At 56.5% G+C, this 22,413-nt stretch overlaps 1 protein-coding gene across 2 annotated transcripts in view; it reads left to right on the top strand.

Annotated features, from left to right (window-relative positions):
• The window catches only part of MYH9 (myosin heavy chain 9), a 90,891-nt gene extending 76,177 nt beyond the window's left edge, over positions 1-14,714 (top strand). The window contains exons 25-41 of one of the 2 annotated variants that reach the window (XM_069490172.1): positions 1,350-1,521; positions 2,303-2,515; positions 2,902-3,046; positions 4,278-4,484; positions 4,709-4,813; positions 5,013-5,165; positions 6,220-6,468; positions 7,380-7,592; positions 7,713-7,925; positions 8,258-8,419; positions 9,500-9,628; positions 10,455-10,543; positions 10,635-10,758; positions 11,073-11,281; positions 11,857-11,965; positions 12,057-12,229; positions 13,238-14,714. In XM_069490172.1, the coding sequence (XP_069346273.1) occupies positions 1,350-1,521; positions 2,303-2,515; positions 2,902-3,046; positions 4,278-4,484; positions 4,709-4,813; positions 5,013-5,165; positions 6,220-6,468; positions 7,380-7,592; positions 7,713-7,925; positions 8,258-8,419; positions 9,500-9,628; positions 10,455-10,543; positions 10,635-10,758; positions 11,073-11,281; positions 11,857-11,965; positions 12,057-12,229; positions 13,238-13,355 (2,783 nt within the window). In that variant the 3' untranslated portion in view covers positions 13,356-14,714. The remainder of the gene's footprint in view (positions 1-1,349; positions 1,522-2,302; positions 2,516-2,901; positions 3,047-4,277; positions 4,485-4,708; positions 4,814-5,012; positions 5,166-6,219; positions 6,469-7,379; positions 7,593-7,712; positions 7,926-8,257; positions 8,420-9,499; positions 9,629-10,454; positions 10,544-10,634; positions 10,759-11,072; positions 11,282-11,856; positions 11,966-12,056; positions 12,230-13,237) is intronic. The other variant, XM_069490171.1, reaches the window with a different exon arrangement.
• Positions 14,715-22,413: the final 7,699 nt, after the last annotated feature.

The raw sequence follows: 22,413 nt of genomic DNA, 5'->3' as shown, positions 1-22,413 counted from the left end.
TTAGGCCGCCAGGTCGCAGGGGCAGTGTCTGGTCCCCATGGGAGCCCAGGCCTCAGGCCCCTGTTGCTCTGTGGCTGGACAGCCCCCTGTGTCAAGAGTGTTTGGAAGAAAGCTTTGGCGTTGCTCTGATGTCAGGCACCGTGTGTTTCAGAAGCTATTGAGAGATTCTAGGTTTGATGCCCAGAACTTACTAACTCTGTCACTTACTAGCTGGGTCATCTTGTAGCTATTACTTCATCTCTGGGGGCTTTTCTTTCTCTTACCTATAAAGGGGACACAGGTAGGGTGTTTGTGGGGATTAGACTAAATTCACGTGAACACACCCGTACTGTGAAGGGGTAGGCAGAGAGATGGTCGTCTAAGACAAACACGAACGTTTGACACTAGCAGGTGTTAGCAAAGATGTAGACGGATCAGAATACTCGCGCGCTGCTGGTGGGACTGTAAATGGGGAGGCAGCTTGAGACCACAGTCGGGCGTTGCCGAGTGAGCTGAACAGAGCTCTGCATGCCTGCGACCCTCAGTCCCACCCGCTCTGGGCCGTGTGCGCTGGGAGTCACGGGCAAGAACATGGCAGCATTGATCCTACAAGCACACGGCGAACACAGCCCGCTGCCCACCGATTGCAGGATGGATACATGAGTCGTGGTATATTCACATAATGGACTAATAGATAAAAGTCCGTGTGAATCTATTACAGTGAGACTTCATGTGCAAATCTCAAGATCATAAGATTGAGCCACAAGGGCAAGTCAAGGAATAATAGTCACTAACCCTGAAGCAGCACTTACTGTGGGCCAGGCGTTGCTGTAAGTGTATTTCAAGATATTAACTCATTTGAGCCTCACAACAGCCTAATGAAGTAGGTCTTTTCCGTACTATTCAGATGAGGCACAGAAAGATGAAGTAGGTTATCTGAGTGACTTCACGGGGGGAGTTGTAACGCTAGACGTTGGGCACCGACTCTGCTGTTCCAACTCTGTGGAATTCATACAGGGCAGTTCCAGGCGATACGTTCAGGTTCACACAAAACCAGACATTATGTTTTGTAGAGATACAGACGTGGTACCGCCTTCAAGGAAGGCAAGGGAATTATCAGCACCAACTTTAGGAGAGCAGTCACCCCTGGCAGGGACAGGCAGGGGGGAACTGGGGAGACGCGCAGGGCCTGGCAGCTCATGGTGGGTCTTCTCTTCCTTCACCTCGGAGTTGGGTACGAGTGTCTGTGTCGTGACGCTTTGAGCCTTACATATGCCTCACCACAAACAGTATTTGACATGGGCAGTTAAAACCAGAGGCGGGAGAGCCTGTGGCCACTGAGGGCTGTCGCTCCCGCCCCTGCTTGGCAGAGCGCCTCCGCAGGGAGGAGAAGCAGCGGCAGGAGCTGGAGAAGACCCGCCGGAAGCTGGAGGGAGACTCCACCGACCTCAGCGACCAGATCGCAGAGCTCCAGGCGCAGATCGCCGAGCTCAAGATGCAGCTGGCCAAGAAAGAGGAGGAGCTCCAGGCCGCCCTGGCCAGGTGAGGGCCCGACGCCTGCCCGCGGCCAGGGGGCCGGCGTGAGCACTTTGAGCTTGCTTCCCACCCTGGCGCGCCGGGGAGCTGCAAGCCCCCCCCCTGCTGTGTCTTGGAAGAGCCCCTTGGTGGCAGAAGGATTCCTGCCCACTCAGAGCACAGTCTGGGGCTTGTGTCTTGCTTGTGACCCCAAAAGAGTCATCCACAGTTCTTTCACCCGCAAAAGTCCTTTCTTTCCTTTTTAAAATTTGGCTATAGGCATACATTTTTTTTTTAATAGACTTTATTTTTTAGAGCAGTTTTAGATTCACGGCAGGGTCGGGCTGAAGGTATGGAGCTTCCCACCTCCCCACTGCCCGGCGCGTGCACAGCCCCTCCCCCCGTCGTCAGTGTCCCCAGCGGGGCGTTGCTACAGGCGGTGAACCTGCACTGACACGTCACAGCCGTCTCAAGTCCGTAGCACACGCGCATTTTTACTTAGTTGTAGTTACCATGGACTGTAGCATTTTATTTTATTTTTTCACTTAACATTTGAAATTTTAAAAATATTTAGAGCAGTGACTCCTAATTTGGAAAACGAAATGGTTCCTCTGGGAGGTTTTCCCGTTCTCAGAGTGGTGCCGCCCGTCAGTCCGAACGCCTCGGGCGTTGCTTTGCCGAGGTCCTTGGTGCCGAGATTATGGTGGCGAGAAGCAGCTTCGGCTGCGCCTCCCCGAGGCCTCGTCTCTCACTCCACGCCGTGGACGTGATAACGGCCTCGTACCGATGTCGCTGGTCTCCTTGGCAGAGTGGAAGAAGAAGCTGCCCAGAAGAACATGGCCCTGAAGAAGATTCGGGAGCTGGAGTCCCAAATCTCCGAGCTGCAGGAGGACCTGGAGTCTGAGCGCGCTTCCAGGAACAAGGCCGAGAAGCAGAAACGGGACCTCGGGGAAGAGCTGGAGGCCCTGAAGACGGAGCTGGAGGACACGCTGGACTCCACGGCCGCCCAGCAGGAGCTCAGGTGTGCTGGGGGGCGGGCTGGTGAGTCACCGAGCGAGGAGTCTCGGGGGGCCTGGGCCCACGGGCCGGACGCCAGGCGTCCAGGGAACACGGAAGCCGGCGGCTCCCCGGCAGCTTCTCCTGACTAGCAGACCTGTTGAAAAACCGACTCAAAGTTTGGGCCGAGGCAAGGATGGGCTTTAAGGCGGAAGGGGCACAGACGCCTCGACAAAGCGCGTCTGCGAGCTTGGGCCGTAGGATGGATAGCCAGGGAGGGGCCGGTGGGTGGAAAAGCTGCCTGGGGTGGCCGTGCCCCTTGCCAGGGCTCTCTGCGGTCCAGGAAGAGTCCCTGAGCCAGCATCGTCCCAGGGCTCTCGGCCTCCACACTGAGGGCGTTTCTCCGTCCAGGTCCAAACGAGAACAGGAAGTGAACATCCTGAAGAAGACCCTGGAGGAAGAGGCCAAGACCCACGAGGCTCAGATCCAGGAGATGAGGCAGAAGCACTCGCAGGCCGTGGAGGAGCTAGCGGAGCAGCTGGAGCAGGCGAAGCGGGTGCGAGGCTGCCCGTGTGCCCATGGGGGGTAGGGGGCGGGAGGCTCTGGGGGCCAGCCACCACCCCGGCCCTGCAGTCTCAGCCAGTCCTGCAGAGCAGTTCCAACGCCCAACGGCTTGGGTCTGAGTCCGGTTCTAGCTCTTAGTGGCTGTGCAACTCATGCCTCCATTTCTCTACCTGTAGAGGAGGTTAACGACAGGTTTATCTCATGTGATTATGTGACGAGGGCTAGAGTTGCTAACATACCTGAAGCGCTTAGAAAGTAAGTGCAGGATAAGTTGTTGTTCAAGCAGCAGTTACCACTTAGCCATCCGCCGGACCCGAGCAATCAGAGAGACTGGAGCTGAGTGTCACAGGGCCTCAGTGGTCCCTGGTGTGACTACAGGGTCCTCTCTAGAACACCTCGACAGCGGTCGCTGGGGTCTCATGGGAAAACCCCAGCGATGTTGATCCCACCTGCTTCCTTGGTCAGGCAGCTGAGGCCTAGGCAGTCCTTTGACGGGAGAAGTTCTGCCTCCTGGTGTTCCTTCATCGCCGCCCTTGGTGGCAGTGGGAGAAGTCAGAGGCTCTTCCGTGTGGCAGCCTTTGAGATACTCTGGGAAACATACCTTGTCCACGGGCCTCCCTTCTGCTTCCTCCCGGCTCTGTGCACGTCGAAGCCACCCCTGTTCTTCAGCTGTCATCGCCCAATTTGCCTCTGTGTTCACTCAGGGTCCATTGGACCCTTGAACCTGCCGGTGACCCTGTAGTGCAGACTAGAATGGGATGTGACATTTATTTTGTAAGCTCCACTTTTATATTTTTTGAAAGAACATTACATTATTACTTGGAACATCATTACATTATTACTTTGAACAGAGGCTTTATTGGAAGTCTGATTACAGACAATTGCCGTTCCCCTTGGTGTATAATTGCCAAGATCATAACATCTGCAACAACTACACCATGTGCTAGAACATTCCCTTTACCTAGCGAAGGAGGCTGGGGAGGGATTATTTTAGAGAAGGGGAAGCTGAGGTCCTCAGAGGTGCAGACATGTGCCCAGTGTCACCCACCAGCTGAGAGAGAAGAGGGCAGGAGGGGCCTTCTGAGGCCAGGACGTTGCTAGCGCACCGTCGCTCTGCTGCAGGAGCAGCAGTTTCTGCATCTAGAGCCCCGTGGTGTCAGAAAGACCAGGCAGCTTTGTGTCAGGGCACGCAGGCCCCGTTTGCAGCTTTGTTTTCTCCCCAGGTGAAAGGCAACCTGGAGAAGGCCAAGCAGACCCTGGAGAACGAGCGAGGGGAGCTGGCCAACGAGGTGAAAGTCCTGCTGCAGGGCAAAGGGGACTCGGAGCACAAGCGCAAGAAGGTGGAGGCCCAGCTGCAGGAGCTGCAGGTCAAGTTCAACGACGGAGAGCGTGTGCGCACAGAGCTGGCTGACAAGGTCACCAAGCTACAGGTGAGGCCTCTGCCGGGACCCTGCCCTGGGCAGTGGGCCTCCGCAGCGCTCGGCTGTGGTCCAGGCCCCCCGGTTGCACGCACTCGCCCTCTCTCTCTCTCTCTCTCTCACCTCAGACTGGCTCCTCAGTGAGGCCCTCGTGGTTCAGCCAGTGACTCAGGACCAGCTTGGCCTAAAGGAGCCGTGGGGCCAGGTCCTTGATCCTTTGTCCCTTTCCTGCGCAGGTTGAGCTGGACAATGTGACAGGTCTCCTCAACCAGTCTGACAGCAAGTCCAGCAAGCTCACCAAGGACTTCTCTGCACTGGAGTCCCAGCTGCAGGACACCCAGGTGAGGGTGACGTAGCTCATCTGATCACCCATCCTCCCCTTCATCCAAGGAGTCTCTGGGACCCCCTGGCCCCCAGAGGTCTTTACCTGGCTGTTCCCTACATCCGGGGACTGGCTTCTCCCTCCTGTCAAGGGCGTGGGGCCCAGGAGGCTGCACACCATGTCTCCTGAGCGCCGCACCCTCCTGTGCTTGGGAGTAGGAGCTGCTGCAGGAGGAGAACCGGCAGAAGCTAGGCCTGAGCACCAAGCTGAAGCAGATGGAGGATGAGAAGAACTCCTTCAAGGAGCAGCTGGAGGAGGAGGAGGAGGCCAAGCACAACCTGGAGAAGCAGATCGCCACCCTCCATGCCCAGGTTGGGAGGGGAACTGTGGCAGGACTCTGCAGGCTGGGGGGCTTCTGGCTGGGCACCAGCTTGGGCACGGGAGGCACAGCCCTGCCCACTGGGCCGGCCTGGGGCTGCCCTCCCCTCCGGGAGCTCGCCCTGGGCTCTCAGCCTGAGCCCAAGGTGGAATGCAGGGACCCGTGAGCTTAGATGGGCATATGACATCTTCATTTCACCAGTCTCCAGCCGACATGTAGCATTTGCTTCCATTATGAATGCAGACAACAAACCATATAGTAGCAGTGCTTGGGCCCTTGTCACCTGTAAGGTGGCCAGGGCTGGGTGGAGCTTACTCTCTGACGTGCAGACAGCAGCACATAGGTTCTTCACCCAAGTGGTTTAAAATATATGACAACTGCATTTTTCTATAACGGTTGCCTTGGTTATCCTAAGTGTTTATTTTGTGCTTATTAAAACATTACTATGAGGAGTCCACAGGCCTCTCTAGACTGTCAGGGGGTCTATAGCTGAATATGTATTAAGAGCCCTTCAAGGTCCTATCTTGGGACTTCACTGCCAGGCCAGAACAAACTCAGGGTGGGCTGGGAGTCTGCTGCAAACCCCGGGGAGGAGTAGCCAGCGAGGGTGTGTGTTTGCCGGTTCACCCCCAGGTACGAGGAGGGGCTGGCTGGTGGGGACCTGACACTCCGCCTGTCTCCGGCAGGCATCCCAGGGGGCACTGGCCCTGCTCCCTGGGAGAGGTGAAGGCGGGGGACTTCTCTCTCGGGGCCTTGGTCTTTGTAGAACAAGAGGCTTGGCATAGATGAGGACTGAGAGCCCCCCACAGCTGGCCAGGGCGTCAACCCCCGAGTTTCGCATGCAAGGTGGACACACCTCTGCAGAAAATCCATTTTTCTTGCCGCCGTGGAAGAGCGAAGTGACGGGGGAGCCATTCCCATAACTGGGTTGACTTCTGGTGCCCCTCCATGACGTAGCAGGCCACCTCCCACTGTCTGAGAACGGCACGTCACCAGAGCAGGTGCCATCTCAGACGTCTGCTTACGCCTTCCTCCTTCCTGCGCAGGTGGCCGACATGAAGAAGAAGATGGAGGACAGTGTGGGGTGCCTGGAGACCGCAGAGGAGGCCAAGAGGAAGCTCCAGAAGGACCTGGAGGGGCTGAGCCAGCGGCACGAGGAGAAGGTGGCCGCCTACGACAAGCTGGAGAAGACCAAGACGCGGCTGCAGCAGGAGCTGGATGACCTGCTCGTGGACCTGGACCACCAGCGGCAGAGCGTCTCCAACCTGGAGAAGAAGCAGAAGAAGTTTGACCAGGTGTGTGGCTGTTAGTTTCAAATTTTTCTATAATGAACCAGGTTTACCATTAATTAACCTTTTTATTTATGCATTCATATCTCTTCCTCATTCCAAAAGATCTGGGACAGCTTAGGGAGATGCAGACCCTGGAACCAGATGGAACAAAATAGACTAAATCGAGGCAGCAAGCTTCGGCCAAATGCAGCCCCGCCACGATTTGTAGATAAAGTTCTGTTGAACGCAGCCACGCTCGTTCATTTGCACGTTGTCCCTGACTGCTGTCGTGCTGTGGCAGTGGTTGAGCAGTTGCTGCAGAGACTGTGCAGCCTGCAAAGTCTAAAGAATGCGTGGTCTGGCCCTTTACGGAAAGGTTGTCACCTGTGGGATGAGTGCGGGACAAAGGGAACGGGAAGGTGGGAAAAGAAGGCAGAGCCCGGGGGGTCCACGCCAAGAGCAGGCACCAGACGGTCGAAGCCATCGTCAGAGGAGGCTGCAAATGGAATCCCAGCTTCCTAGCAGCCAGCTTGGTGCTCTCGTCAAGAGAAACACCACCCAGTTGTTTAGGAGAACCAGAATTTTTCCAGGTTCTGAAGGTGAACAATTTCCTCTGAATTCTCATGGAAAAGGCATTGTGACATAAAGGATCACTGTTATTAGCGGTAAAAACCAAACAGACGTTAGAACATGGTGGTAGAGACAATCCTCGTCTTTGTCTAGTCACGAGGACACACTCTACTCTGTGTGTTGTCCTTGGACCCAGCCAGGCTCTGGCCACAGCCTTGAGCCAGCTCCGTCTGGGTCCTGCTCCTCTCCCCCACGGCGTCTGGGACCCTCCTTGCTCAGGGGCTTGGGCCCGGCTGCTTCGCCTCACCGGTGGTCTGCAGCTCTGAGCCTGACGCACTAAGCCTCACTGCCCACCTCTTTCCCAGCTCCTGGCGGAGGAGAAGACCATCTCCGCCAAGTATGCGGAGGAGCGAGACCGGGCCGAGGCAGAGGCCCGAGAGAAGGAGACCAAGGCGCTGTCGCTGGCCCGGGCCCTGGAGGAAGCCATGGAGCAGAAGGCAGAGCTGGAGCGGCTCAACAAGCAGTTCCGCACGGAGATGGAGGACCTCATGAGCTCCAAGGACGACGTGGGCAAGAGCGTGAGTGTGGAACATGGCAGGGTCTCTGGAGGGAGCCGGGTGAGGCTGGCACAGAGGGTGAGCGTGCACAGCCTCTGAGGCCACGAGCTCAGGTCCCCACTGGGGCTCTCTGTGGTGCAGGTCCACGAGCTGGAGAAGTCAAAGCGGGCCCTGGAGCAGCAGGTGGAAGAGATGAAGACCCAACTGGAGGAGCTGGAGGACGAGCTACAGGCCACCGAGGACGCCAAGCTGCGGCTGGAAGTGAACCTGCAGGCCATGAAGGCCCAGTTCGAGCGGGACCTGCAGGGCCGGGATGAGCAGAGTGAGGAGAAGAAGAAGCAGCTGGTCAGACAGGTGCGCATGCCCAATAGGTGCGCGTGCCCAACAGGTGTGCACGGCTTCCCGCTGCCCAGCAGGAGGCCAGGGGCCGCCCTGGCATCTCACAGGCTTCCTTTCCGTCCTTCCTCAACCTGGATCATGTCAGGGCCCCTTGAACACTCCTCTCGTGTCCCAACTCTCCAGTCCTCTGTCCCAGGAGTCAGTGCCCCATCTTAGTAGAGTCCTCACAGTCAGTGATCCCCGTCAGCCCCCGCCGGTCCTGCAGGACTGTGCTGAGCCTGCCTGGGCTCCGAACTGGGCGGGGTCCGTGGGTGGGTCCAGCCTCCTGAGCTGTCGGTGTCCCGCAGGTGCGGGAGATGGAGGCAGAGCTGGAGGACGAGAGGAAGCAGCGCTCGATGGCGGTGGCCGCTCGGAAGAAGCTGGAGATGGACCTGAAGGACCTGGAGGCGCACATCGACTCGGCCAACAAGAACCGAGACGAAGCCATCAAACAGCTGCGCAAGCTGCAGGTGAGGCTGGCCCCGCCTGGCCGGAGCTGCTGAACACGGAGGTGGGACTCTGCACGGGGCCGGGCACAGTCAGGGTGGCCGGCGAACATCGGGAATTGCTACCATCCCCTCCCTGAGGAAGGTCCTGGGTGCTTTTAGCACCTGTTTCAGTGATGGAAGGTTCAGAGGTCCAAAGGTGAGTGGAAATGAGATAGTCTGAAAGCAAACGTGCGGTAACATCCATGGCTTTGAGCACATCAAAGAAGGAAGTAAGTACAGACCGAGACACGTAGTGGAGTTAGGGAAGGCGGTCACTTAGTGCAGGCTTCCAGGACAAACCGGGCACGGATACAGTCCAGCCCTGTGGACAGGGGTGGAGGATGAGGATGCTGAGAAGCAGGCCACGTGTGGGACACACGCTGGGAAAGTTTTACCCACCAATAATTAAAGAATAACAAATTAAAAACAGCTCTGGCTACTCTATCATTCCTAGTAAGCCAGCAACAAGAATATATTTAAGAATCCACAGTTGGCAAGGTCATGGGGCGTAGATACTGTTGCCGGTGGCGGTTTTCACTGGTACAGTTGCCGTGCACAGCAAGAGCCCTGCTCTCTGGCTTGAGGAATCCCAATTTGGGATTTATCTACAAAAGAAAAAAAAGACTATTTGACAAAGATATTTACAGTATAGGAGAGTATCAAAAGGAAACACCTGTCCCGCCCTGTAGAGGGACGGCCCGGCAGGCTGGGCGCTGGCCTGAGTAGCAGGTGTGTGTTTGGGGTGGCGCCGTGAGCTTGGGCTTCAGGCCCACAGGAGCGATGGAAAGTGAGAACGGAATGCGGCTCGTGCACCCGTGAGTAGCACTATCAAGCGTGCTTTAGAAACCCTGACGGTCACTGAAGTATAGAGACAGTGTAGGCTACAGAGATGTTTTGTCTCTAGTTACTGTTTTTGTCCTTTTACAGTCAAGTTGGTAAAATGTGGCATCAGGCTAAATAGCAGCCACGAGTCCCTGTTGGCCAGGTGACCCCTGAGGGGTGTGGGGTGGAGAGCTGTGGAGCAGGTGGGGTGCCAAGCCTCTTGTCTCGTCCCCACCCCAGGCCCAGATGAAGGACTGCATGCGCGAGCTGGACGACACCCGCGCCTCCCGCGAGGAGATCCTGGCGCAGGCTAAGGAGAACGAGAAGAAGCTAAAGAGCATGGAGGCCGAGATGATCCAGCTGCAGGAGGTGGGCCGGCCTGCGGCAGGGCGCCCGGGGCTCAGTGTCACCCAGCCAGAGTCGCCAGGCAGGGCTGGAATCAAACTGGCCAAACTCCAGGAATGAGCTGGGAGTGGAACTTGCTTTATGAAAGTATTCCCTCTAGGGTCTTGTTGCTAGCAGGGCGCCCGGCATGAACAGAATGTGTATGTTAATGAAGTTGTGGTCCCGGCATGCAGTGAGGCTTTGTGGCAGTCACCACCTCCTGCTGTGGGTTGTGCCTGGCCGGGGGGGGGGGGGGGGGGGGGGGGGGGGGGGGGGTCCGAGTGTCCCCTTGGCTGCCTTGTCCATCACACCCAAGGCACATTGTGAAATGTGCCCCAGGTCTAGAGGGTCTTGTGCAGCGTGATGTGATTGGCTACCCAGTGTGCCGAGCGTTAGACCCGATCAAGGCTCGTCCTCTTGTGCTCATGCCTGTGGCTCCTCTCCTGCCTGGCCCAGGGTGTTCCCTCCCTCCGCGGTCACATGTTGGTCTCTGTGAGGAGCTGACTCCCATCTCTGGTCTACCCGGAACTCGGAGGGACCAGCACTGAGCATTCACAGGGTCTCCCCTCTTAGGCCCTGATTCTTCTTTATCTCCACGTCCCTGGCACCTGGCATGATTCCTAGCACTTAGATGTAGGAGTTTTGTAAACATGTGGTGCTTATGCTGTGACCTCAGAGGCGCTGATAAGGGGGGCATCAGCCCTGTGAGCTGGAGGGTTCGTGAGAGAGGCCTTCTGGGAGGAGGCAGGCCTAGGGAGGATGGCCCTGTGGGGCTGTGGCTGCCACGGGTTCACACTCTGGTCCTCACCAGGAACTGGCAGCCGCTGAGCGTGCCAAGCGCCAGGCCCAGCAGGAGCGGGACGAGCTGGCTGACGAGATCGCCAACAGCAGCGGCAAAGGGTGAGCCAAGTGAGGGGGCAGAGGCAGGGGCCGGGCGTGTTCCCCCCCTACCCCGGGGTTGGCCCCTCACTCCTCCCCGCCTGCCCCCCAGAGCCCTGGCGCTGGAGGAGAAGCGGCGTCTGGAGGCCCGAATCGCGCAGCTGGAGGAGGAGCTGGAGGAGGAGCAGGGCAACACGGAGCTGATCAACGACCGGCTGAAGAAGGCCAACCTGCAGGTGGGGCCCGCGTGGCCCTTCCCTCGCCCCCGGGCTCCAGGGCCCTCCTCAAGGTGGCCTCAGACCCACTGGCAGGAGCTCAGGCCGGGTGCCAGCTGCTCCCTGACTGCTCAGGGGAAAGTGTCCTGGCACCCGGAAAGGTCACCCCGCCTCCTGTCTGGACCCTTATTCATAGGTAGCTCTCTTTTCTGGGACAGCTGAGGTCGCTGACCCCCAGGGCCTGGTGGGACCGTGCTGCCCTCTCCTCTGGGCCTGCTAGCGCCCTCCAGCCAGGGCCCCAGCACTCTGTGAGGTCACCCGCCCTCCTTCTGCAGATCGACCAGATCAACACCGACCTGAACCTGGAGCGCAGCCACGCCCAGAAGAACGAGAACGCGCGGCAGCAGCTGGAGCGCCAGAACAAGGAGCTCAAGGTCAAGTTGCAGGAGATGGAGGGCACCGTCAAGTCCAAGTACAAGGCCTCTATCACTGCCCTCGAGGCCAAGATCGCACAGCTGGAGGAGCAGCTGGACAACGAGACCAAGTGCGTGCTCCCTGCCCCAGCCCAGCCGCCCAGGGGAAATCTCGGACCCTTCCGTGGTCGTCCCCAGAGCCGGGTCAGGACCCAGCTCTCTGTCTCCTGGGTCCCGGGGGCTGTTTCCCTGCATCCGTTTCACTGGCGCACCCTGTGGGGCTTCAGTAGGAGCCCCTGGCCCACCTCTGAGGCTGGGAGTTTGGTGGCTGTCTCGAGGGCTGGGTCCCCCTCACCCTGGCAGCAGCCTGTGGGCTCAGCAAGACTGAGACTTGTTTGGAGTTAATGAGGGTCACACCAGGCCCCAAACCTCAGCCTTCTCTTTGCCTAGTTACCTAAATGCTCTTTGAGATGTCACTTCCCTTCCTTGAGTCCCAGTTTCTGCATCTATAAAACGGAGCTAATCCCAGCGCCCCTTAGAAGAAACAGGCACAAAACAGGCATCCACTAAAGACGCAGCTGGGCATCAAGGCCTGCCTGCGGGGCGGGCACCCAGGCCCTGCGCAGGGGGCAGCCTGGCCTGTGGTTTGTCGGCGGGACCCCCTCTGAAGGAGGCCGTCCCCGCTGAGCCGTGTGTCTGCCTGCAGGGAGCGCCAGGCGGCCTGCAAACAGGTGCGGCGGGCCGAGAAGAAGCTAAAGGACGTGTTGCTGCAGGTGGAGGACGAGCGGAGGAACGCGGAGCAGTACAAAGACCAGGTGTGTGCGCCGCAGGGCGCGGGCTGGGCCGCGTGGGCCGCGTGTCCAGGGTCCCTAACCAGGGCCTCGGGCCACACGTCTGTCTCCACAGGCCGACAAGGCGTCCACCCGCCTGAAGCAGCTCAAGCGGCAGCTGGAGGAGGCTGAGGAGGAGGCCCAGCGGGCCAACGCCTCCCGCCGGAAGCTGCAGCGCGAGCTGGAGGACGCCACCGAGACTGCTGACGCCATGAACCGCGAGGTCAGCTCCCTCAAGAACAAGCTCAGGTGAGCCGCCCGCACCCCTCCTGTGGGGCCACCGCCTCCGCCAGCGCCTGCGTTTCCGCGATTCTCCTGTCAAGAGGTAGCTTGTTCTGGAAAGCACACTTCAGGAAACTGAACTCCCTGTAAACCTGGGGACATTTCTCAACCAGAGTCCTCGAGTGAGGTGCTAAGGACAAACCACAAAGTGCAGAAAGTGCTGGGGCTCTAGCCCAGCCTTTTGAACACACAGTGAACTCCGGGCGCTTTATTCCCAGCCTGTGTGAACAGTCTGTCTGACAAGAGCACATTTCCTTGCTGCGTCTCTTGAGTGACCAGGCAGCCTGGCCCAGCTCCCGGCACATATTAGGTGCCTTGCAAATATTTGCAGAGTGACTGCTAGGCCATCTTACAAGGCCTGTAAAGGTTAAAAAGGCTTTTTTGCATTTCTCAAGGGAGTGCTAACGCTCGAGCAGAACCACCCGTGTGAAGCCGAGTCTCTGCCTCTCTCGGGCCCTCATGTCTTGCCTGCTTTTCACAGGGATATGTTTTTCCTAAGCATAGAAACAACAAGACCAGACATTGTAGTCAGTATTTAATATGAATTTTGTGACATATGGGAAGAAAACGCCCATCCTTGTACCCTGTGTAAACAGTCGTTCCTGTCCCTCTGAGGAAGGTTTTGTCCGACCTTTGAACCGAGGGTGGCATCTTACAGGAGGCGGCTCCATCTGCCTTTGTGCTTTTGTGCCCTCCCCATTTCGGTCAGTCAGTCCTCTTTCCTGGACTGTTTTTGTGCTGGTGTTGAGCGTTAGGGTGTCTGATACCTGAATATTTTGCAGGAAGCTTTCGATACCTGCCTCCTTGAGAGCCTCCTGCCCTGCCTGGAATTAGGGCTTCGGGTCCCAGCGTTGCTTCTCCCTGGTGGGGCGGTTGGGCGCCTGGCTGCCCCCTAAGGATGGCTTTGGAATGTGTGCGCTGTGCTGTGGCCACTCCACAGGCTGGGCCCGCTGACCCTTTGCCTCTGCCCGCCAGGCGCGGGGACCTGCCGTTTGTCGTGCCTCGCCGAATGGCCCGGAAAGGTGCTGGCGACTGCTCAGACGAGGAGGTGGACGGCAAAGCGGACGGGGCCGAGGCCAAGCCTGCCGAGTAAGCCTTTCTGCTGCAGCAGCCCGAGGTGGATGGACGGACAGACGACTCCGCCTCCCCCCCAGCCCCCGCAGCACCCCCACCTTCCTGGGACTGCTGTGACGGGCACCCCCACCCCACCTTCCAGGCCTTGTCCACGGCACTTGGCTTCCTCTGCTGCAACCCCTTCCAGCTCCCTCCCCTCAGAATCTGACACCAAAGAGTCAGGGGCCTGGGCCCGGGCCCAGGAAAAAGTGACCGGCCGGACCTGCGGCCCCCTCTTGCCAAAGAGCACAAGATGCGAGCAGGAGGGCAGGCCACGATGGGCGAGAGTTATCTATGAATCTACTTTGCTTCAGACTAAAGGCGTTTTGATAGCCCAGCACCCCAGAAGAGTCACCTTCCCCGACCTCTGCCACCAGCTCTTCCCTTCCTCCTTCCTTCTTTGCTGTTGGCAATCACACGTGGTGACCTCACACACCTCTGCCCCGTGGCCCCCGACTCCTGTGCGCTCGGGGTGGTCCAGAAGGAGCAGGCCCGGGGGCTGCACCTCTGTGCAGGGCACAGAGCCAGGGGCAGGGGAGGGGTGGGCTCCTCCCGCCCCCTTCTGGGCAGCGCCACTGTCCACTGTCCCTCCCCCGATTCTAAGATGTCTCAAGTGCAATGCCCCCTCCCCTCCTTTGCCAAGGGCAGCCTGGCCCTGCCACAGCGAGGCTGTTGGGGCCAAGCTGGAAAGGCCAGCAGCCTTCCGGTGGCTTCTCCCACACTTTTGGGGACCAAATATATTTAATGGTTAAGGGACTTGTCCCAAGTATGACAGCCAGAGCATTAGAGAGGGCCAGTGGCCCTCCCGTGCGACCTTGTGCCTACTCTGGGACTGCGGCCCGAGGGTAGTTTATCTGCACCATTGACTCAGTTTAGTTTAAAAATATGCCACCTGCACGGATATTTTTGAAAGAAAAAAAGTTTTCTTTTTTCCCCTTCTTGTAATAAATGATAAAATTCCAAGTCTTTATCACTGCCTTTCCTTTGGAACCATGTTTAGAAGAGAGTAGCTTGTCCTACACTGGTCTACACTGGTTGCTGATTTACTTGTATTCCTGTTTTGTATATGCTGCATTTAGACTTACTATGGCAAGAAGGCATTTTTTACAAGGAAACAAACTCTCAACAAATCATGAAGTTAGATAAAAGCTATGTCAGCCTACAAAGCTCTGAATTCAGGTCCCAGATGCTGTTCACAAAGGAGCGAGTGGAGCTCCCAGCCCACCCCCTTTTTTATATAACACAAGTGCCTTAGCATGTGTTGCAGCTGTCACCACTACAGTAAGCTGGTTTACAGATGTTTTCCACTGAGCGTCACAATAAAGAGAACCATGTGCTATGAGCGGTGTCTGGTGGTGTCCGTCTGCAGCAGATGGTGGCCTGGAAGGGACGGGCCTTGCTCCTGCAGCCGCTCCTGCCTGGCATAGTCCGGGAGCTGCAGTGGCCAGCAGGCTGGGGCGTTGGGGAGGGTGGAGGGGGGCGTCGGGCAGAACAGAGGAGATGGAAAGGCAGGCTGGGTCCCATCCCTGGGGTCTGTGAGCATCTTGGTTCCTCTCAATCATTGAGCTTCTGCTATGTGTGGGACACTGAGCTGGGCTAGGGAATGAGACACAGATGAGCCCAGGCAGGAAGCTCCAGGCACTGTCTTGCTCCTAGAAGAGCACAGCGCCTGCCCTGTGGAGGTTCAGCCCAGGGCTGCAGACGCAGGTGACAGGTCCTATGGGGATCGGAGGTGCTTCCCAGGACTGTCAGACTTCTGTCCATTCATGAACCAGCTTGGACGGGGCGGGGGGCGGGGGCAGTGTTGCTGGGAGGACAAGGGCAGTGAAGGCCACACATGTCCCTGTGATTGCAGGGAAAGGATTTTCTCCGAGAGGGACCGTGGCACCCAGAGGCATGTGAGGTATGGACCAAGCAACAGGCCTGCACTGCCCAGGCCTCCATCAGCCACCTTCAGCCCCGGGCAGGGAGCAGGAGAGGCCAGGGGCCGTAGGTGGGGCGGACGCCAGAGGGCTTTGCGTGCTGCTCTTTCCTTTTCAGGAACACTGGAGATTCGGGCCACAGAGTTGGCCCACCTGCACTGTCGCATCAGATGCTCCTAGGTCAGGTTCCAGCTCCTCCACTTCCCAAGACATTAGGCAAGGGGCGCTGCTCCTGTGGGCTTATTCCTGAGCGTGGTTCGTGTTGCAGGGGTGGCTCTGGTGGCCTAAGGTTTGAGGGCCCCTCTGCTTCCTCCTGTGACTGTGGGCCAGGTCGCTACCCTCTCTGCCTCAGTAGCACGTGTGTGGAATGGGACTAACATGACTGCCACACGGAGGTGTCCGGAGGATCATATGGCAAGGGCAGAGTGCCTGGCATCATGCCACAGTGTCACCTGTAGGGCCATCCCTGCCTCACCTCGGGTTGGGAGGGCAGAGAGTGTTGGAGGAAGGTCTCTGCCAAGTGAAAAGCCTGACTTATGTTTGTGGTCCCCTGATTGGTCAGATGGTTGGATTTAAGTCCTCAAGTGCTATGTGCTCCTTGTCACCACCAGAGTGAGACACTCCATTGTCCTGTAGAGGGTGAGGAGCCGCAGTGGGGAGCCTGCAGGTGGGACCCGATCTGGGGGTCAGCTTAACGGGGGACCGGTCTTTGGTAAAACAGCTGCACGCACACTCCCTGGGCTGCGAGCCTAATGTGTGCCACCTTGGACTGTCACCCTGGACAAGTCACTGCCTCTCTGACCGGCTTCCTCATCTGTCGGGTAGGGCACACCAGGTCCTTTCTGCCGAACTGCGGTCTTTGCACCAGCAGCTTCATGTGGGAACTGGGTAGCACCAAACTCAGACCCACCCAAACCTCCTGAATCAGACCCTGCGCTTCCGCAAGCCCCCGAGGCTGCCTCAGAGCATTTCTCCAGAGCCTCCCTGCCAGCGAGTTCTCCAGGGACCTGCCCGAGCTGACGGCTTGCTCAGCGCCATCAGTGCACTGCAGGGCAGTGGCCTCTGCAGGCCATCACTGTGCCTGTGAGTGACACACGGCCCTTAGGTGCAGGGAAGCAGGGTGGGGACACAACAGAGCCAGGCAAAGCAGGCGGTGGCAGGGTGGCAGTGGTGTGAGCCACGCGGCCGACGCGTCACCCCCAGTCTGTGGCCCTTCAAGATATAGACGACAGTGGCGAAAGCCCCGTGCCCTGCCTGAGGGATGTCTAATGCCCTCCCCAGGGTTTGGGAGCATTCTTGGCTGGGCTGGGCCTCCTGGCCAGTGCGGCTCACGGCCGCCCCCTGCTGTTAGTGCTCTGAACACACAGCCAGGCGTGCATTTCAGCCCGGTCCAGCCATCCTGCCCCAGGGGACACAGAGTTCCCCACGCACAGCAGATCCCTGGACGCAGGGCATTTATGTCACAACACAGACCACGTGGATCTGGGTGTCAGACATGGCTGAGGCTCTCTGCCGGCCCTGATGCCACCCAGGGTGGCATGGCTCCCTCTGCCCCTCCCTCCTTCATCTCTTTCCCATCTCTGCTCCACCAGAGGCTCCTGAGAACCCTAAATTCCCCTGGTTCTGCCACAGCGAGTCCCTCAGGCCCCAGGCTCTGCCAGGCTCACCTTCTCACACTCCAACCCAAGAGGAGTCCCCGCCCCCGGGCAGGTGAGCAGGGTGGGCCGAGCTCTGTGATCTGGAAACTTTGGCTGCAGAGAAAAGCCACCGAAGCCAGTGGAAGGAACGCAGGATGTGTCGTCAGGACACAGGGCTCTCGTGGGAAGCCCAGGAGAAAGCCACGGCAGGTGTTGTGGCTCCCCAAACCAGGAACTGGACGGTGGCCTCCCTGGGACCGGCCTGTCGCTGGGTCATGCCCGGCCCTGAGCTGTACCCTCCTCCCTGGCCCGGCTCGCCCTTCCCACTGCTCTCTCGCTGGGGCTGTCAGAGACGCAGATCCCTAATTCTGCCTGGTTGCTTTTGCCAAATAATTCCAAATCTCACTCCCAGGCCCTGGTGAACGCGAAAGGCAACTAATTTCTATTTTCTTTCCTGCCTTTGGTCCCCTGGGCTGATGGAGGCCTCAGGGGAAATGCTCACAGAGGCTCCGCAGAGGGAAGCGAAAGTACAGGAGTGAGAGAAGTCACAGCAACAGTGGCGTTTAGAGAGAAAGGACAAGGCGGGGTCTGGCTGGGGAACTTTGCTCCCTGGTAATCGGATTGTGGAGGAAGTAAAAAGGTTTCGGTTTCCTGTAAATGTTGTTAAAAATGCGACGGTGGAAATAGGTCTGGAGACATGAACACCAACAGGTTCCCACGTCCTGTAGTTTTTGAAAAATAATTTTCACACAGTGACCAGGTAATATTTTGTAATTTTTCCCCAAAGGTGCCATGGATTTTCTGGATTGGCACCTGTGGGAGACACCAATAATTGTCCCAAAATTTTCATCCTTCCTTTCCATTTTTTTTTTTTTTTTTAACTTTTTTTACTGTGTTAAAACAATAAAATTATAAAATTCACCATTTCAACCATTTCAGTTCCTCTCTTCCTCCTCCTCCTCCTCCTCCTTCTTCTTCTGTTTGTTTTTTTTTTAGAGAGAGGATCTCATTCTGTTGCCCAGGCTGGAGTGCAGTGGCATCATCACAGCTGACTGCAGCCTTGAACCCTTGGGGTCAAGCGATCCTCCTGCCTCAGCCTCCTGAGCACCTGGGACTACAGGTGCAGCCACCACTTCCGGCTAAATTCTTTAATTTATTGTAGAGACGGGGTCTTGTATGTTGCCTAGGCTGGTGTTGAATTCCTGGCCTCGAGTGATCCTTCTGCCTCCGCCTCCCAAAGTGCTGGGGCCACAGGTGTGAGCCAGGGCGCCCGGCCCCCTCCTTTTTGGTCACCGAAGCTGCTGAGTTCCAGCGGGGCACAGGGCACTCCGCGGGCCTTACTACTAAGTCCTGGCTGGTGGACGGTGAGGACGCTGAGCTGTGCCACTGTACATGTTGTCCTTAGGGTAGATCCTTGTGCTCCATGTGCTCTTTCGTCCTTCTTTGGGGCTGGAGTGTCTGGATACGGACCAGCTTCCCCGTGGAAGAAAACACCTCCCTGGGGATGGCAGAGCAATGGCAGACCGGACTCCTGGTCGAACTTTGGGCCCACAGTGACCCACCTTTCGAACTGCCTCGTGACTTAGACTTTAATGTCCGAATTCAATGCATCTGCTGTGTTGTGGAGTGACTACGTTAATGTTTGTGGGCTCTTTGTGACAGGGGCTCACCATCGGTATCTGTGTCTCATCCCAGTGGCCGGGATTTCGACCGCACAATCTTGTTCTTACCCGACTGGGTAAGGGGTGTTTTAAGACACAAAGGAAGAGGTGGTAGGGGGCGCTTAGTGTAGTAAATGTTTAGAGTTGGCGGGCTACTCAGGCACAGGTGTAAGTGTGTTACTTCCTGACACTTTGGCAGAAACGATCAAGCCAAGGTTATCTCCCTGTACACAGACGTCTGGGTGACTTTTCTTCTGATGCCGACGGTCAAGGTGAGCCCCATTTCATAGTCACTAGAGCTTTAGGATCTCCAAAGGGCATGGTCTCTGCTCAGGTCCCTGGGTTAAGAGACACCCGATTCTCATCTCCATTTTAGTCTCTGGACCCCATTCTGGTTGCTCCACCATGAGCTTGTGCTAAATGAGTCTATTGTCAAACTAAAATAACCACAGAGAGCAATTCTCCAAAGATAATGAGTTTATTCTGGAATGAGCAGAAGGATTTGCAAATCCAGGAATACACGTAGGTAAAGGAAAGCAGAGATTGCTAAAGGCAAAATCAGGAGGATTACATAAGTTGCTTTAAATCATGATCTTTGGTCACAAGAATTAATAACATGGTGGCATCAGCCCAAGGTTGAACAGGGGAATGTAATAGAGGGAATGGCTTGAAAAAACGGCAAAAACAATTTTTGTCTCTTTAAAACATCCTCCACACCTTCTTGAGACTGTAAACCTGCATCCCCACCTCAGGCCAGTGGTTGGGAGGAGCAGGGTCCGTCTTTTGTTCTCTGTGAGGTGTGAAGTCCTGGATGGAGGTCACCAGACTGTCTTCAGTGGAGATGGAACAATTAGAAGCATCAACTGTAGTTGAACAGCAATTGCCTGAAGCTGAGAACCCACCCTTTAAACGTTCTGTGTATCTGCTTGTTATTAGGACGATGGCATTTTTCAGAAGGAGTCTCCATCCTCTTCCTTTGCCAGCAAAGTAATAAACTTCTCTTTCCTTCTCCTCAAAACATTTGTTCTTGTTCTTCTAATGCAGCCTCGAAGAGAAATGCTGAGCGTTTGGTAACACACAGAGTAGCTGGGCAGATGTCTTCGTACAGGTGGCCTTAGTGCAAGGTTGTGATTCTTTCTTTATGCGTGGTTGTGGTTTGGTGGAATGTCTTGGAATAGTTCCTGTTATCAGGTAAATCATGCGTGAGGGCCCACCCTTCTTGACCTCCTGGCTCTATTTATTAATAGTTTGGTTTTGACATAAGTGATTCCATTTTAAAACTGACAACTTGCACACTATGAATGTTTGGAATTCATTCCACATTCTTATCAGAGAATCCGTATCTCCACACGGCCACGGCGCCTATGTACACTCAATTAGGTTCTGCATCTTACAGGGGTTTTGTCTGGCTGTTAAGCTAAGGTTATGCTAGAGAAAGGGAGAAGAATTGGGCGAAGGGGAGGTGCGAACTCAAATAAAACCCTAAGCACACAATCCCCTCCCCCACTGACTGAATGGACCCCCTCTTGGCAAAGGGAAGGGGACCCCAGAAAAACCTTAAACTCAGTTCCTGGCCACAAAGGGAGGGGAGGTCAGATACACCTCAGACAAAACGATGCTAAATTATGAACAGGACCTAAGGCCACGCAGGGAAAAGTTTAGATCACCGGCAGGCTGTCAATTTCCCTGGCTTATCTCCATTAGCAGACTTCCTTGTCTTAACACATTCTGAGCCTGTAGACGAAGTGTTATTTCTTTAACCAATTACAAATCTAAGAATCTCTGAACTCACCTATAACCTGTAAGCACCCACCCGCTTGGAGATGTCCTGCCTTTTGGAGCCAAACAAACGTACATTGTCGACATCTTGATTTACAATTTTACACGTAATTCCTGTCTCCGTGAATGCGTGAAACCAGCTGTAACCTGGCTGTCCCAGGCACGTTTTCTCAGGACCTCTTCAGGTCATGTGATCTGGGCCAGCAGTAACACATATTTTGCTCAGAATAAACCTCTTTAAATGATCTTACAGAGATGGGATATTTTTTCATTAACAGAGGTTACAGAAAAAAAATGACAGGAAATAACTTTAAACAAGAAGGGGTTGTCACAAGTGTCAAATGTCAAAAGGGTACACTCCATTTGAGTTTGACTCCTCCTCTGAGTCGCTGGATGAAAGCCCCTGCCTCAGTTTCCTCATCTGCAAAATCAGATCATAGTCCTGGCCTATTTCTGGGATGATAATAAAACTCCAATCACAGGTAGAAGTACATGCGTTGCAAACTGTAGCGTGTGGTTCCTGTGTAATCACACTTCTGTTCCTCCCTAAAATCTTGTGGGTGGGATGTGGGTGGGTGCAGAGGTGGAGGCGGCCATGATGCCCCATGGACATTTGCCCAGGATAAAACAGGCCCCGACGGAAGGGTCAGCTTGGGCTCTGTGGTCCAGCCCCACTCTCAGGCCCCTTCTGCCTGGGGCAGAGCAGGAAAGTCTGGCAACAAACCAGGGGTGTGGCATTCAAGGTGAGCAATGCGATAAGTATTAACAAACATTGGTGCGTGTGGGTGGAAGACTGTGCTAACACTCATGGCACGAAAGGGAGCCAGGCAGGCCTGCTGGGGGCGGGGGTGGGGGGACACGAGAGGAGGGGGTGGATCCAAGCCCATGGATCCCACAGTCTGTTGGTGAGAGGTCTCCCTGAAGACCACTGTAGACCCCTGACCCTGCAGCTATGGGGCAGGTGGGTCTGGCTGAGAAGGAGCTAACATGTCGGGTCTGGGGCTGCTCCTCTAAGTGGGAGAGCAAGCAGGGTGGTGCTGGACCGAGGGTGCTGCCAGCAAGCAGCGTGGCTGGTGTGTTTGTTTGATGATGACTGTTGACTGGCTGCCACTTTCAGTTTCCCTTTCCCGTCCCCAGTTATATCTGTGAGCTCAGAGCTGTGCCTGGTCATTATGCAGATGCACAGCTGGCGGCAGGATCCCTACAGCTAGGAACAGCTGGATCTTGTTCACTCTCCGGGGAGGATTCCTTGGTAAGTAGGGGACGCATGACCCCCCCACCTCCTCATCCTCACAGCAGCTCTGTAACAGGAGGATTATTGTCCCATTCTGTAGGTGAGCTCAGAGAGGTTAGGCCCTAGGGCAGACAGTTAAGCGGTGCAAGAGCTGGGATTTGAACCCAGGTTTGTGTCTGACCGCTCCCCACCCCGTGCCCCTAAACTGTACAGAGGGAGGGGAAGCTGCGTAGACTGGTTCACAAACTCCCCCAGGCTCAGCTCTGGCTCCAGACTGCCTGAGACATGCCCAGGTGACCCCAGAAGGAAGGTGGATATTGGAGGGGCCCATCCCTTTGGGAAATTTGGGGGAAACAAAGGAGGTAGAGGAGGAGAGGTGACCCAGAGCCCAGCCACTCCTCCTTGTGGCCTGGCCACCCTCAGGCTGGCCCTAGGGAGCTGCTGCTGAGCCCTGATGGGGGCGAAGGACTCCTTTGGAGATACAACGAGCCCAGAGGTTGTCTCGCCCACCGTCTCTGAGCACCTACTCTGTGCCAGGCCCTGCAGGGATACTGAGGTCCTGGGAGGGGAGTGACTTGCTCAGGGTCCCGTGATGGGGAGGCTGAGCAGGTGGTCACAGGACTCTGCCTTCCTGGCTCTCACCTGGCCCTTTGTTCCAGCTCTGGGGCCATGGGAGAAGAAAGAGGCTGTGCTGTGCCTCCCAAATGGGAAAGGTGGCCCCTTGCCCTCCCGCCCGCCACAGCCAGCTCACACTCCACCGCATGATTTGTTTTCTCTTCCCCAAGGGAGAGGCGAAACCGTCCAG

The sequence above is a fragment of the Eulemur rufifrons genome, chromosome 16 (assembly GCF_041146395.1).
Source record: "Eulemur rufifrons isolate Redbay chromosome 16, OSU_ERuf_1, whole genome shotgun sequence".
Lineage (NCBI taxonomy): Eukaryota > Metazoa > Chordata > Mammalia > Primates > Lemuridae > Eulemur > Eulemur rufifrons.
The sequence above is the reverse complement of the archived record's forward strand: the minus strand, read 5'-3'. Positions and strand labels throughout refer to the sequence as shown.